We start from the raw sequence: 16539 nt of genomic DNA on the forward strand, positions 1-16539 counted from the left end.
ACGAAGCCAGATAACCAAATTAAGAGCAGAGATTAACCAATTAGAAAATCAGAAAACCATAACCAAAATAAACCAAACAAAAAGCTGGTTCTTTGAAAAAATAAACAAAATTGATGGCCCGTTGGCAAGATTAATTAAAAAAAGAAGAGAGGAAACCCATATTAATAGGATTAGGGATGCCACGGGAAACATCACAACATGTACCCAAGATATCCAAACAATTCTAACAGACTACTTTCAAAAGCTATACTCTCTAAAGGAAGAAAATCTGGCGGAAATGGATGCATTTTTAGAGAAATACAAGTTACCCAAACTGAGCAAAGAAGAAGTTAACCAATTAAATAAGCCAACATCCTATAATGAGATACAGGAAGCTATCAAAAGTCTTCCAACAAAAAAAAGCCCAGGACCAGATGGATTCACAGCAGAATTCTATAAGACCTTTAAAGAAGAACTAATACCCATACTCCTCAAGCTCTTCAGAGAAACAGAGTAGGAGGGAGCTATCCCAAACTCATTCTACGAAGCCAATATCACACTCATCCCCAAACCAGGCAAAGACCCAACCAAAAAGGAGAATTACAGGCCAATCTCCTTGATGAACACAGATGCAAAGATCCTTAACAAGATTCTAGCTAACAGAATCCAGAAACACATTAAAAAAATAATACACTATGATCAGGTAGGCTTCATCCCAGAGACACAGGGATGGTTTAACATACGTAAGTCAATAAATGTAATCCAGCATATCAACAGAGCCAAGGTCAAGAATCACATGATTATCGCCACAGATGCAGAAAAGGCCTTTGATAAAATTCAACATTCATTCATGCTAAAAGCTCTGGAGAAAATAGGAATAGAAGGAACATTTCTAAAAACAATAAAAGCCATTTATGGCAGACCAATAGCCAATATTATACTTAATGGGGAAAAGCTACAACCAATCCTCCTAAAAACAGGAACAAGGCAAGGATGTCCACTGTCTCCACTCCTCTTCAACATAGTCCTAGAACCCTTAGCCAGGGCAATAAGGCAAGAAAAAGACATTAAAGGGATCCCCATAGGGAAAGAAGAAGTTAAACTATCCCTTTTTGCAGACGACATGATACTATACCTCCACGATCCCAAAAACTCCATCCCCAAACTTTTAGAAATCATAAGTCACTTCGGCAAAATAGCAGGATACAAAATAAACCCACAAAAATCAGTTGCCTTCCTATACACTGATAATGCACAGGAAGAGAGGGAAAAAAAGGGAGCAACCCCATTCACAATAACCTCCCAAAAAATAAAATATTTAGGAATTAACCTAACCAAAGATGTAAAAGAACTATTTAATGAGAACTATAAAAAGTTAAAGAAAGAAATTGCAGAAGACACTAGGAAATGGAAAGAGCTCCCATGCTCCTGGATAGGCCGACTTAATATAGTAAAGATGGTGATACTTCCAAAACTAATATACAAATTCAATGCAATTCCTATTAAAATCCCAATGACGTACATCACTGAAATACAGAAAACAGTCCAAAAATTTATATGGAACAACAAAAGACCTAGAATAGCCAAAACAATTCTAGGGGATAAAGACAATATGGGAGGGCTATCCATGCCGAACTTCAAACTCTACTACAGAGCTATAATCACAAAGACAGCATGGTACTGGCACAAAAACAGACCCGAAGACCAATGGAACAGAATAGAAGATCCAGATATAAATCCACAGGCCTACAGCCAGCTGATATTCGACAAAGGAGCCAAAGACATACAATGGAAGAAACACAGCCTCTTCAACCGCTGGTGCTGGGAAAACTGGGCAGCCACATGCAGAAAACTAAAAGTGGACCCCAGCCTATCACCATGCACCAACATCAACTCAAAATGGATTAAAGACCTTAACATTAAACCTGAATCTCTGAAACTACTACAGGACAGAGTAGGAGAGACATTTGAACTAATAGGCACAGGAAGGAACTTCCTGAACAGAGTCCCAGGGTCACAACAAGTTGGAGAGAGACTCGACAAATGGGACTACCTTAAAATAAAAAGCTTCTGCACAGCTAAATCTATCGCAACTAAGCTAGAAAGACAACCAACTAATTGGGAAAAAATATTTACCAGCAATATATCAGACAAGGGGTTAACATCCTGTATATACAGGGAACTCAAGAAACTAATCCCTCCCAAACCTAACAAACCAATTACTAAATGGGCAAGGGAACTAAAGAGGGACTTCTCAAATGAAGAAATAAAAATGGCAAAGAAACACATGAGGAAATGTTCATCATCCCTGGTGGTGAAGGAAATGCAAATAAAGACAACCCTGAGATACCACCTTACCCCAGTCAGAATGTCCCACATACACAAATCAGCCAACGACAAATGCTGGAGGGGATGTGGAGAAAGAGGAACCCTGTTACACTGCTGGTGGGAATGTACACTTATACAACCACTTTGGAAAGCAGTCTGGAGGGTCCTTAGAAAGCTAAAGATTGACCTCCCTTACGACCCAGTCATACCACTTCTAGGCATCTACCCTGAACAACAGGAACCAATATACAAGGACACGTGTACCTCCATGTTTATTGCAGCACTGTTCGCAATAGCCAGGATATGGAAACAACCTAGATGCCCCACCACAGATGAATGGATCCAAAAATTGTGGTATCTATACACAATGGAATATTATGCAGCCATTAGAAACGACAAAATAATGGCATTTGCAGGGAAATGGATGGAGCTAGAAGAAATCATGTTGAGCCAGGTAAGCCAAGAACGAAGAGACAAACGGTACATGGTCTCCCTGATAAGTGGATGCTAAATCCAAAAGGTTAGGTGATACGATAAAACTAACAGGACTTAAGAAACAAAGAACTCCCGCTCATCTGGTTGAACCACTACTAAATATCCCCATGCTGCTGATCACAAATATGGTATATAACATGTGAACACTGTTATATATTACAGACTGTGGTAGACAATTTGCTCCAGGGAAGTTAGAATGAACTTGTGACTTTGAAATTATGTAATCATTTAATCACAATCAAAAAAAAAAAAAAAAAAAAGAACCTCGGGGAGGGGAGGGAGGGAGGGGATGGTAGGGGGAGAACAATGGAGGGGGTAACAATGTTCAAGAGGAAGTGTACTCATAACCTCACTCATGTAACTGTAACCCTCTGTATAGTAGCTTTACAATAAAAAAAAAAAAGAAAAAAAAAAAGAAATTGAAAGAGCACAAGGATGAACTATCAAGAGATACAGGATATCAAACAAAAGTTGGATGCAAAAATAGAAACTGCACAAACCTCAGTAAGAAGTGAGATAAACGCCAAATTAGAGGTAATGCATACTGATCTCACCTCATTGAGAGGTGAGATCAGTACTCTGAGAACCAACATTGAATCCATAAAGGGATCCATTTCCTCCATGCAAACCACAATAGAAGCCACGGTCAACAGAGTGAATGAAATGGAAGGTAGAGTGTCAGATACAGAAGACAGAATACACCAACTGGACCAAAAAGTGACAGATATGGAAAAATCACTCAAATTAAACCAAAGGGAAATTCAAGAGCAAGCAGAAAATGCTAAAAAATTTAACCTTCGCATAATCGGAGTGGACGAAGGTGAGGAATTCCAGAGCAAGGGAATGCAACACCTATTTAACAAGATAATCAATGAAAATTTTCCCCACCTCAAAAACGACCATCTTAACTACATCACAAAAGCTTATTGAACACCCAACAAGCAAGATCCCAGGAGAAACACTTCTAGACACATTATAGTAAAAATGATGGATCTGAATAATAAGGAAACAATCCTGCATGCAGCAAAAATGAAGAAGGAGCTATACTACAATGAGAAAAAAAATAGAATCACTGCAGATCTCTCCACACAAACAATGAATGCAAGAAAAGCCTGGGAAAGCACCATACGAGCGCTGAGAGCCAATAACTGCCAACCCAGACTGATATACCTGGCAAAGCTAGCATTCACATTCGATGGAGAACTGAAAACTTTTAATAGCAAAGAAAAACTAAATGAATACATAAACATTAAGCCAGCATTACAAAGAATTCTAAGAGGGGGGACACAACCTGAAGAAAGCAACCAGGAACTGGGACTGCCCCAACAGGCATTACTCAAAGTCTAACTGAGCAAGCACAGGAGGAAAGGAAAGAAGAAAAACTTGGGAAAACGGAATGGCAGGGACAACAATGCATCTCTCTATACTTTCTCTTAATATAAATGGGCTAAATTCGCCAATTAAAAGAAAACGAACTGAGGACTGGATCAGAAAACAAGACCCATCCATCTGTTGCCTTCAGGAGACCCACCTCTCAGCCAAACATACAAACAAACTCAGAGTGAAGGGGTGGAAAAGGATCTACCAATCAAATGCCCCCAGTAAGAAAGCAGGTGTAGCTATCCTGATATCTGACAAAATAAACTTTTCATTAAAATCGGTACAGAAAGACAAGGACGGACACTACATATTAATAAAGGGAACAATCCAAGAGGAGGATATAACCATCATCAACTTATATGCCCCAAATATTGGTGCACCCAGATATGTCAAACAAATGCTCTCAAACTTACAGGATAAAATAGATCCCAATACGATAATACTAGGAGACTTTAACACGCCACTCTCACCAAAGGACAGGTCTACCAACCAGAGGATTGGCAAAGAAGCTACCGAATTAAGTGAGGCCATACTTCAAGCGGAATTAACTGACATCTACCGAGTATTTCACCCTAAAACAACACAGTACACATTCTTCTCAGCAGCTCATGGAACTTTCTCCAAAATAGACCATATCGTAGTTCATGCAAGGAACTTAAGCAAATACAAAGGGATCGACATAATCCCCTGTATCCTATCTGACCACAGTGGAATCAAGCTAGCCCTCAATAACAAAGCATACCGCAGAAATTTCTCTAATACATGGAAATTGAACAGCACACTCCTTAACAATGCCTGGGTAACAGAAGAGATCAGAGAAGAAATAAAGCATTTCCTACAACTCAATGAAAATGAAAACACCACACAAAGAAACGTGTGGGACACAGCAAAAGCAGTCCTGAGGGGCAAATTTATTGCCCTCAGTGCCCACATCAAGAGAATGGAGACAGACCAAGTAAATAATCTCAAGTTGCAACTAAAACAGCTAGAAAAACAAGAAAAAATGGGACCTAAAGCTACTAGACGAAGCCAGATAACCAAATTAAGAGCAGAGATTATTAACCAATTAGAAAATCAGAAAACCATAACCAAAATAAACCAAACAAAAAGCTGGTTCTTTGAAAAAATAAACAAAATTGATGGCCCGTTGGCAAGATTAATTAAAAAAAGAAGAGAGGAAACCCATATTAATAGGATTAGGGATGCCACTGGAAAATTCACAACACATACCCAAGATATCCAAACAATTCTAACAGACTACTTTCAAAAGCTATACTCTCTAAAGGAAGAAAATCTGGCAGAAATGGATGCATTTTTAGAGAATTACAAGTTACCCAAACTGAGCAAAGAAGAAGTTAACCAATTAAATAAGCCAACATCCTATAATGAGATACAGGAAGCTATCAAAAGTCTTCCAACAAAAAAAAGCCCAGGACCAGATGGATTCACAGCAGAATTCTATAAGACCTTTAAACAAGAACTAATACCCATACTCCTCAAGCTCTTAAGAGAAACAGAGAAGGAGGGAGCTATCCCAAACTCATTCTACGAAGCCAATATCACACTCATCCCCAAACCAGGCAAAGACCCAACCAAAAAGGAGAATTACAGGCCAATTTCCTTGATGAACACAGATGCAAAGATCCTTAACAAGATTCTAGCTAACAGAATCCAGAAACACATAAAAAAAATAATACACTATGATCAGGTAGGCTTCATCCCAGAGACACAGGGATGGTTTAACATACGTAAGTCAATAAATGTAATCCAACATATCAACAGAGCCAAGGTCAAGAATCACATGATTATCGCCACAGATGCAGAAAAGGCCTTTGATAAAATTCAACATTCATTCATGCTAAAAGCTCTGGAGAAAATAGGAATAGAAGGAACATTTCTAAAAACAATAAAAGCCATTTATGACAGACCAATAGCCAATATTATACTTAATGGGGAAAAGCTACAACCAATCCTCTTAAAATCAGGAACAAGGCAAGGATGCCCACTGTCTCCACTCCTCTTCAACATAGTCCTAGAACCCTTAGCCAGGGCAATAAGGCAAGAAAAAGACATTGAAAGGATCCGCATAGGGAAAGAAGAAGTTAAACTATCCCTTTTTGCAGACGACATGATACTATACCTCCACGATCCCAAAAACTCCATCCCCAAACTTTTAGAAATCATAAGTCACTTCGGCAAAATAGCAGGATACAAAATAAACCCACAAAAATCAGTTGCCTTCCTATACACTGATAACGTACAGGAAGAGAGGGAAATAAAGGGAGCAACCCCATTCACAATAACCTCCCAAAAAATAAAATATTTAGGAATTAACCTAACCAAAGATGTAAAAGAACTATTTAATGAGAACTATAAAAAGTTAAAGAAAGAAATTGCAGAAGACACTAGGAAATGGAAAGAGCTCCCATGCTCCTGGATAGGCCGACTTAATATAGTAAAGATGGTGATACTTCCAAAACTAATATACAAATTCAATGCAATTCCTATTAAAATCCCAATGACGTACATCACTGAAATACAGAAAACAGTGCAAAAATTTATATGGAACAACAAAAGACCTAGAATAGCCAAAACAATTCTAGGGGATAAAGACAATATGGGAGGGCTATCCATGCTGAACTTCAAACTCTACTACAGAGCTATAATAACAAAGACAGCATGGTACTGGCACAAAAACAGACCCGAAGACCAATGGAACAGAATAGAAGATCCAGATATAAATCCACAGGCCTACAGCCAGCTGATATTCGACAAAGGAGCCAAAGACATACAATGGAAGAAACACAGCCCCTTCAACCGCTGGTGCTGGGAAAACTGGGCAGCCACATGCAGAAAACTAAAAGTGGACCCCAGCCTATCACCATGCACCAACATCAACTCAAAATGGATTAAAGACCTTAACATTAAACCTGAATCTCTGAAACTACGGCAGGACAGAGTAAGAGAGACACTTGAACTAATAGGCACAGGAAGGAACTTCCTGAACAGAGTCCCAGGGTCACAACAAGTTGGAGAGAGACTCGACAAATGGGACTACCTTAAAATAAAAAGCTTTTGCACAGCTAAATCTATCGCAACTAAGCTAGAAAGACAACCAACTAATTGGGAAAAAATATTTACCAGCAATATATCAGACAAGGGGTTAACATCCTGTATATACAGGGAACTCAAGAAACTAATCCCTCCCAAACCTAACAAACCAATTACTAAATGGGCAAGGGAACTAAAGAGGGACTTCTCAAATGAAGAAATAAAAATGGCAAAGAAACACATGAGGAAATGTTCATCATCCCTGGTGGTGAAGGAAATGCAAATAAAGACAACCCTGAGATACCACCTTACCCCAGTCAGAATGTCCCACATACACAAATCAGCCAACGACAAATGCTGGAGGGGATGTGGAGAAAGAGGAACCCTATTATACTGCTGGTGGGAATGTACACTTAAACAACCACTTTGGAAAGCAGTCTGGAGGGTCCTTAGAAAGCTAAAGATTGACCTCCCTTACGACCCAGTCATACCACTTCTAGGCATCTACCCTGAACAACAGGAACCAATATACAAGGACACGTGCACCTCCATGTTTATTGCAGCACTGTTCGCAATAGCTAGGATATGGAAACAACCTAGATGCCCCACCACAGATGAATGGATCCAAAAATTGTGGTATCTATACACAATGGAATATTATGCAGCCATTAGAAATGACAAAATAATGGCATTTGCAGGGAAATGGATGGAGCTAGAAGGAATCATGTTGAGCGAGGTAAGCCAAGAACGAAGAGACAAACATACATGGTCTCCCTGATAAGTGGATGCTAAATCCAAAATGTTAGGTAATAAGACAAAACTAACAGGACTTAAGAAACAAAGAACTCCCGCTCATCTGGTTGAACCACTACTAAATATCCCCATGCTGCTGATCACAAATATGGTATATAACATGTTAACACTGTTATATATTACAGACTGTGATAGACAATTTGCTCCAGGAAAGTTAGAATGAACTTGTAACTTTGAAATTATGTAATCACTTAATCACAATCAAAAAAAAAAAAAAAGAACCTCGGGGAAGGGAAGGAGAGAGGGGATGGTAGGGGGAAAACAATGGAGTGGGTAACAATGTTCAAGAGGAAGTGTACTCATTACCTTACTCATGTAACTGTAACCCTCTCTATAGTATCTTTACAATAAAAAAAAATAATACAAGTCCTATAAAATTTTTATAAATTAAGAATCTACCTTAATAAAGGCTAAATTTCAACTACATTACTTTAAAAATCTTCAAAACTTGCAGCAAGTTGAAATAATACCGTGAATATTATCCTCCGAACTTAGCCTCTTAAATAGCTAGAATTACTGGCATGAACCACTGGAGCCCAGCCAGAATATATACTTTTAAATAGAATTTTGCCAAAAAATATTTCACAAATCAAATAGCGGCCCCATAATCTATTCCATAAATCTATACTTTTAATATAACATTTGAAACAAATTTTTTTCTTTAAACAAACTTCTCTGGTTTGCAGCAGGCTAGTAAGTTCTTGTTCTTTTCCTTTTAATTCTTCAACAATCTTCTCAATTTGTTTCTTTTCATCTAACAGCTTTTGATCTTCTGCCTGTTTTAAAAATATTGGCAAATTGTGAGATCCAAATTTCAGATATTTTGAAAATAATTAAACTGCCCAAAGAAAATTGTAAGCTTCCTTTTGGCTAAAATTCCTTTAAAGATAAAATAAACCTTTATTAACAAAGTCAAAAAATGAGTATGGTGACAAAGAATTTAATAGAGCCCTGGAATAAAGATGGGGGAGATGGGGGGTGGTGTGTGTGTGTGTGTGTGTGTGTGTGTGTGTGTGTGTGTGTGTGTGTGTGTGTGTGTGTGTGTGTGTGTGTGTGTGTGTGTGTGTGTGTGTGTGTGTGTGTGTGTGTGTGTGTGTGTGTGTGTGTGTGTGTGTGTGTGTGTGTGTGTGTGTGTGTGTGTGTGTGTGTGTGTGTGTGTGTGTGTGTGTGTGTGTGTTTCCTGAACTCACTTCATGGGCACTCCCCTAAGGTTTGTTTTTTGTTTTTGTTTTTTTTTTGCTTAAGGCTAGCACCCTACCACATCAATCCTCCTTTATCCTTATAGTATACTAAAATGTGTTTCCCTAAATGTATCATGCAATACTCACTGTTCTTTCTTCCATAGTCATGTATGTTTAATTCCTCTTTCACATGATAAATGGCAAAAAACTAATGAGAGCTGTCATCACTTCCTTAGTTTTCTCAAGTGTTCTAAAATCTCTAGTTTTTATTCCCATTTTTCCCTATGAAATGATTCTGAATTAACCTAGTTCCTAAAATAGCTCATTGTGTCAAGTAAATTAGAGAATTTAAGTCCTTAACCCTAAATATTCAAAAAATAACACCTAGAACTAAATAAAATGAATTTGAAAGGGAAGAACTGAAGAGCTAAGAAAATAACTCAAGAAAAAAACATAAATAATGAAAAAATGCTGAGTCTAATCACAAAGAAAATGCAAATCAAAACCAGTAAGAGATGTCATCTGACCCCAATTTAAAATGACTATCAAAAAGACCAAAAAAAATATATGTACATTTATATATATATATATATATATATATATATATATATACGAGATATATATATTTATATATATATATATATATATATACGAGAGAATGCAAATGTTGGCAAAGCTATTATTAATTCTAGTATTATTTTTCTCTTTCCTTTTTATTAGTATTGTTGTTATAATTATTTATAGTTTTTCAATTGTTTTTATCTATTTCCTTATGCAGTGATAGTGATTAAAGCCTGAAACTTCATAGTTTACAAAGGTGCTCTAACACTAAGCTATATTCTCATCTCAGAGAAGAACTGACCTTATTTCCATCCCTAAACTAGTCCTGCTTAAATCTTAGTGGGTATCTCAACTTAACAGGAAGGAAGCAGGGCACTGGTAGCTCAGACCTGTAATCCTAGCTACTCAGAAGGCTGAGATCTGGGAACTGCAGTTCAAAGCCAGCCCAGACAGAAAAGTCCATGATACTCTAATCGCCAATTAAAAAAAAAAAAAAAAAAAAAGGCGGAAGTGCTACAATGGCTCAAGTGGCAGAGCACTAGCCTTGAGCAAAAAGAGCTCAGGGACAGGACCCAGGCCCAGAGTTCAAGCCTCCAATCAAAGATAAGAACAAAAAAAAGAATAGGAAGGAGTGAGGCCCCGGTGATGACATAGTTCAATTATATAACAATTATATAATTGATATTAATAAAAATATACTGTAATTAATATAACTATAATGAAGCCTTATCCTACAAAATCATTAAATATTATTCTACATGAATACTAAAAATAGGTACTGAATAAATACGTTGCATATCTTTTTTAAAATTGAATCTTTGTGGAACAAAATCCAATTTGGACACTCCAATTTCTCATTTCAAGTTCCTAGAAATTTCTTTCTTATCTCCAAGTAAACCTTGTACCTAACTCCAAGGTATTAAGAAATCTTTTTGAACTCAAAGATCAACATAACTATTTTGTGACGTAATTCTGTTTTATTTATAAAACTTTTTAATACTGTACACTACTAAGCACTATCTACTCTGGTTACCAACCAAAAATACTTAATATTTATTAACTACCTGCATAGCCATTATTTAAATGTGCCATCAACATTATATATTTTGACCCAAAAACCACACGTAAAAAAATTATTACATTATGGCTGTAGGTTTAAAACCAAATGTATTTTTATATTTTAGCTTAAAATTAGTATAAAATCTTCATATTTTAAGAGCCCAAGTCAGTGAACTCAGTATTATTTTGGAAGATAATTTTATAATATATATATATATAAAATATATTTAAAACTATATACTTACCAAGACTTTTTTCAGTTCTTCAAATTCTACTTCTTTGTTAATTTTAAACTTAGTCATTTCTTCTGAAATAAGCAAAAGAATATGAATATGTTAAAAGCTAGATTAAAATAGTAGGAAATCAAAGAGAAGAAATAATGTCTTCTGAAAGGGAAAAAATAAAGAGATAGATTAATATAAGTAGAACATATAAGCCTGGAATAAACATATAGTAACTTCAAATCAACTATGCAAAAGTAATAATGCACAGCTGAAAGAAATGGTGCCTTCCTGCAAATCAGAGGATGAAGGTGAAAGAATCAGGAATTTGAAGCCAGCCTGAGATATATAGTGAGACACAGTCTCAAAAAAATTCAATAGTAAGCCGGATGCTGGTGGCTCACACCTGTAATCCTAGCTACTCAGGAGGCTGAGATCTGAGGACTGCGGTTCAAAGCCAGCCCGACCAGGAAAGTCCGTGAGATTCTTATCTCCAAAAAGCCACTAGAAAACCGGAAGTGGTGCTGTGGCTCAAGCAGTAGAGCGCTCACCTTGAGCTGAAGAGCACAGGGACAGTGCCCAAGCCCAGAGTTCAAGCCCCACAACTGACCAAAAAAACCCCCCAACAATTCAATAGTAATAGCTGATAAATATTAATAGCAATGTTTCCATAAGGTTAATTCCATAGCCAAATGAGCCTCAAATTCATAAAGCAAAATATGCAATGAGCTACATAAAATATATTAAAATATAGTCTATATGTGTGTCTTTACCCCCAATTTCTCAGAGACTTTAACTACCATTACTAATATATACCAACTCTAAGTAGAAAAAATTTTGATTTCTCCTACTACACCTCAACACCCTGTTTGAATATAAAACAAAAATATTTGATTAATCTATCTGCTCATTCAATATGTCAGATTTCTCACTTTTTCAAATTCCAGTTAACTGGACATTTTCTTGAATCCTTATGATATTAATAAAAATAATAGAATTGTATTAACTTGCCTATCTCCCTTATGTTAACAAAATTATAATCTCAAATATCAATTATAGCTGTTTTACAATGTAATTTTCTGTCTTTATCATCTGAAGCTTGGTAAGATTTGATATTAAGAACATTCTACTATTTTTACTTTACCAAGACCTTGCATTATGTTCATTTCCTGTTTCCTCCCTAAGTCCTACTTTCTTTTGTAACACCTTTCCTCCCTGCCACCCTAAAAAATAGTGCTTTGCAATGCTTTTCTGTACTTCTGAGTAGGACATTATGCTAATAAATTAAAAGGTCTGTTCAGACTAAATCTCCTATCCTTTTTTCTTAAATTTTAAACTACCTACAAAATTCCCTCTTATATCTACCTATAACCTGAATGTTTGTATAGGGCCTGAAACATAGTTTTGCTCACCATTAACCATTATTAATAATTGGACATACAACAGAATTATTGAAAAATTTCAGTCTAAATATTTAAAAGAACTTGTAATAATGTCTATGATGTTTAAAGAAAAACCAATAAAATATATAATGCCCATTCATAATCTAAGAGAAAAACTTGTCACTTGCAAAGTTTATTTAAACAAAGAATTTCATTTTAGATGAAAATAATTTATTTTTGCCAGGCCTGGGGCTTGAACTCAGAGCTTGGACACTGTCCCTGAGCCTCTCTGGTGCTCAAGGCTAATGGTTCTACCACTTGAGCCACAGAGCCACTTCTGGCTTTTTCTGTTTATATGGTACTAAGGAATCAAACCCAGGGCTTCGTGCATGCTAGGCAAGCACTCTACCACTAAACCGCATTCCCAGCCCACTAATATATTTTTTAAAAACTTAAGGACTAAGCCAGGCACCCAGTGGTTCATGCCTGTAATGCTACTCAGGAGGCTGAAGATTTAAATCATGATCTGAAGATCACAATTTGAAGCCAGTCCAAGCAAGAAAGTCTGTGAAACTCTTACCTCTACTAAACTCCAAAAACCAAGCCAGAAGTGGAGCTGTGACTAAAGTGGTAGAGTGCTAGCCTTGAGCAAAAAGATGCTCAACTAGAGTGCCCAGGCCCTGAGTCCAAGCCCCAGGACCTGCACCACCACCACCCCCCAAAAAAAATAAAAAAAAAAATGACTAAAGTTAATGGACTGAGTATGTTTCTATATTCTCACCTAGATCCCATAAAATTAAAAGCAGATATAAGGAAAAGTGCATATGTGTGTATACACACATATTTGCACAAATGCAGAGAATAACCAGGGAATAAAATAATAAGTTACAAAGTAAAAGCAAATCAAACAAACTGCTAAATATATGCAGTGAGGTAGAAGGAAAGAGTGGTTTGATGGCTAATTTAACATTCTGTGTTCCATTGGGTTATTCACAATTATTACCTAAGCTAAAAGAATGTGTATAAATTCTAATAGCAAAAAAACATAATTTATCTGGATTTGAACTATTCAGGGTCAGTGAAGATGAAAAAAGCTCTGAGTTGGCCGGGCGCTGGTGGCTCACGCCTGTAATCCTAGCTACTCAGGAGGCTGAGATCTGAGGATCGCGGTTCAAAGCCAGCCCGGGCAAGAGAGATTGTGAGACTCCTATCTCCAATAAACCACCAGAAAACCGGAAGTGGCGCTGTAGCTCAAGTGGTAGAGCACTCGCCTTGAGCTGAAGAGCTGAGGGACAGCCCCCAGGCCCAGAGTTCAAGCCCCACGACCGACAAAAAAAAAAAAAAAAGCTCTGAGACCTCTAAGAGAAGAAGCTCTTCAATTAGTTTCAACTTATAAGTAAGATACTAAGAATCAGGGCTGGGAAGGTGGCTCAGTGGTAGAGTTCTTGCCTTGCATGCCTGAGGCCCTGGGTTCGATTCCTCAGCACCACATAAGCAAAAAGAAAAAAGCTGGAAGTGGTGCTATGGCTCAAGTGGTAGAGTGCTAGCCTTTTGCTGAAGAGCTGAGGGACAGCGCCCAGGCCCAGAGTTCAGGCCCCACGACCAGACCCCCCCCCCAAAAAAAAAAGATACTAAGAATCAGAAACAGGGACAAATAGTGAATAAATGGCAGCAGTAACCTCTCTACAAACTATGTTGAAAATGAACTATACAACTGTGGGTAAGGAGAGAAAAATTGGGAGAGAAAAAGGGAAGGCCTGATATTGTTCAAAAGGAATGTAATATTTATCTGACTTATATAACTAACCCCTCTGTACATCACCTTTACAAATAACAATAAATAATTTTTTAAAAAAAGAATCAGAAGCAATACTAGATGCCAATTAAAAGTGGGGGACCAAGATGGCAACGGGGCAGTAGGGAAACGCCACAGCTCTCCCCAACCAAAAAGAGTGTTTGAGTTCCAACGCTTAATCTCCCCAAGAGACCGACAACAACAAAAAGATGAACACCCAGAGAAAGTCAGGAGGTGGAAAATAACAAAAAAGAGAGAAAAAGAATAATTTCAGAACAGAGAAGCGTGAAGACCCCTCCCCCACAAGCAGTGGCCAGCCAGCCCAGCAGGGGCTGCTAGAGTCCCAGAGACACAGGGGTCTGCCTGCAGATCACCCATGCAGAAGCCGCTGGTCTGCAGACCTGCTGATTGAACAGAGAAACCTACCATCTGGGAGTCTGCACCAAGATCCCACCCTCACTCCTCACTCTCCATTCGAGCAAAGAGGCTCCATCCTGCCAAAGCCACTTGACCCCACGGCGGGAACCCCAGAGCTACATGGGATGCCCACAGAACACCAGAGCACAAGACTTGCAAGGAACTGGTACGAATCCAGAGAGCACAAACAGAGACAAACCCTAGGGCTTAGAACCTACAAGAAGGCTGCAGAGTCCCAGAGACACAGGGGGCTGTCTGAAGATAACCACGCAGAAGCCGCCTGAGGTACCGGTGTCAGACCTGTCGGTTGCGACAAACGGAGAAACCTCTGAGCCCAGAACTCGGCCCCATGACGGGAGCCCCAGAGCTACACTGGTCACCCACAGAACACCAGAGCAGAAGACCTGCAAGGAACTGGTGCTGATCCATGAGAGTGCAAACAGACAAACCCCAGCGTTCAGAACCTGTACAGAGGCCCCCCACCCCTGGGGCAGAGGCCAGAGGCCCATCCCGTAGTGCGGACCAGGCAGAGATAGAAGAGAATCACACAGAGCCACCACCGCCCAGCTCAGCCCGCAACCACCCCAACTGAACGCTGATTGCAACGGCAACCAACGACCTACATCATACAGAAACAACTAGCTCCAGGGTGAGTACCCTGCAGGGGACAGTGTATCCCTCAAGGGAGACCAGAGCTGGTGGGAAAACCCAGACCCTGACCCAGACTCCCTACCCCAACACCTGGACCACAGGACTCACTAAAACTGGGAACTGTTTGAGAGCTCCACCAGCCCGCAGAGCACACTCAACTGGCCAGGCTAGAACAAAAGCGCCCCTGGAAGGGAGCTTAAACGCCCAAGCCAGGAACAGTGCCCCTGGGTCAAGACACCCAACAGTAGAAGAAATTTGAACTGTGTACCCCAGACTGCATAACCTAGTTGGTATACACAGCAGCACAGGCCCAACCGGCATGCCCCAGGTGGGGGGCTGGGACCAGGCCTGGGGATCCGGTGCCTGAGCAACACAACCAACTCCTCCCAACTGAAGTGAGAAGCTGAGCATACGCCTCAGCAGAAGGAGAAAAACAGGGAACTGCACTCCCTGGGAAGCATGCCTGTGACAACAAAAGACCCCGGGACTCAGGACAAGAGAAGCCCAACCCCACCAGAACCCGACATATATATTCTAGGCTGGGAATTGGACAACACAGGCTGCCAGCACCTGATAGTAGGCAGGAGCTCAGGCTGGTAAGGTGGCTCAGCAGCAGAGTGCTAGTCTTGGGCGCATGAGGCCCTGGATCTGATTCCTCAGCACCACATAAGCAGAAAGGGCCAGAAATGGTGCTGTGGCTCAAATGGTAGGGTGCCAGCCTTGAGCTGAAGAGCTGAAGGACAGTGCCCAAGCCTAGAGTTCAAGCCTACAACCGGCCAAAACAAAAAACAAAAAAAAAATCATCAGGAGCCCATAGCAGACTCCAGTTTCTGGGAGAGTGTATCCAGCACATCTGATCTTGCCAAGAGCACCCGTAGGAGCAAACAGGAGCAGTCTAAGCTGCTCAACCCTTCCAAAGGCAGGAACTGCCAGTGATCTACAGCAGAATGCCAAGAATCCTATGTAGGTCAGACCAGCAGCTGGAGGTTGGCCCCCAACAGAACCCAGATCAGGTACAGACTCTCTCTACCAATACAGAAAAAGCAACCAAGCAAAGACAGACACACCAAAACAAAATTTCAGATTAGTCTCCAATAATCCCTGAATCCCCATGTGAAAATCACAGAAAAAAATTACAAGGTTTATCAACACCCAGGATAGCAAGCTCCCCAATATCCAGCAGCCACCCAGGGGAGAGCCCCAGTGGGAGCAAAGCAGGAATGGAA

General features: G+C 39.4%; 1 protein-coding gene across 1 annotated transcript in view; it reads right to left on the reverse strand.

The window, feature by feature from the left end:
- Sycp1 (synaptonemal complex protein 1) overlaps positions 1 to 16539 on the reverse strand; it is a 110176-nt gene that overhangs the window by 53380 nt on the left and 40257 nt on the right. Inside the window, exons 15-16 of the mRNA XM_042692294.1 lie at positions 11093 to 11154; positions 8718 to 8822 (exon numbers count right to left, since the gene is read on the reverse strand). Of these exons, the coding sequence (XP_042548228.1) occupies positions 8718 to 8822; positions 11093 to 11154 (167 nt within the window). The remainder of the gene's footprint in view (positions 1 to 8717; positions 8823 to 11092; positions 11155 to 16539) is intronic.

The sequence above is a fragment of the Dipodomys spectabilis genome, unplaced genomic scaffold (assembly GCF_019054845.1).
Source record: "Dipodomys spectabilis isolate Male_0828 unplaced genomic scaffold, ASM1905484v1 ptg000148l, whole genome shotgun sequence".
Classification (NCBI taxonomy): domain Eukaryota; kingdom Metazoa; phylum Chordata; class Mammalia; order Rodentia; family Heteromyidae; genus Dipodomys; species Dipodomys spectabilis.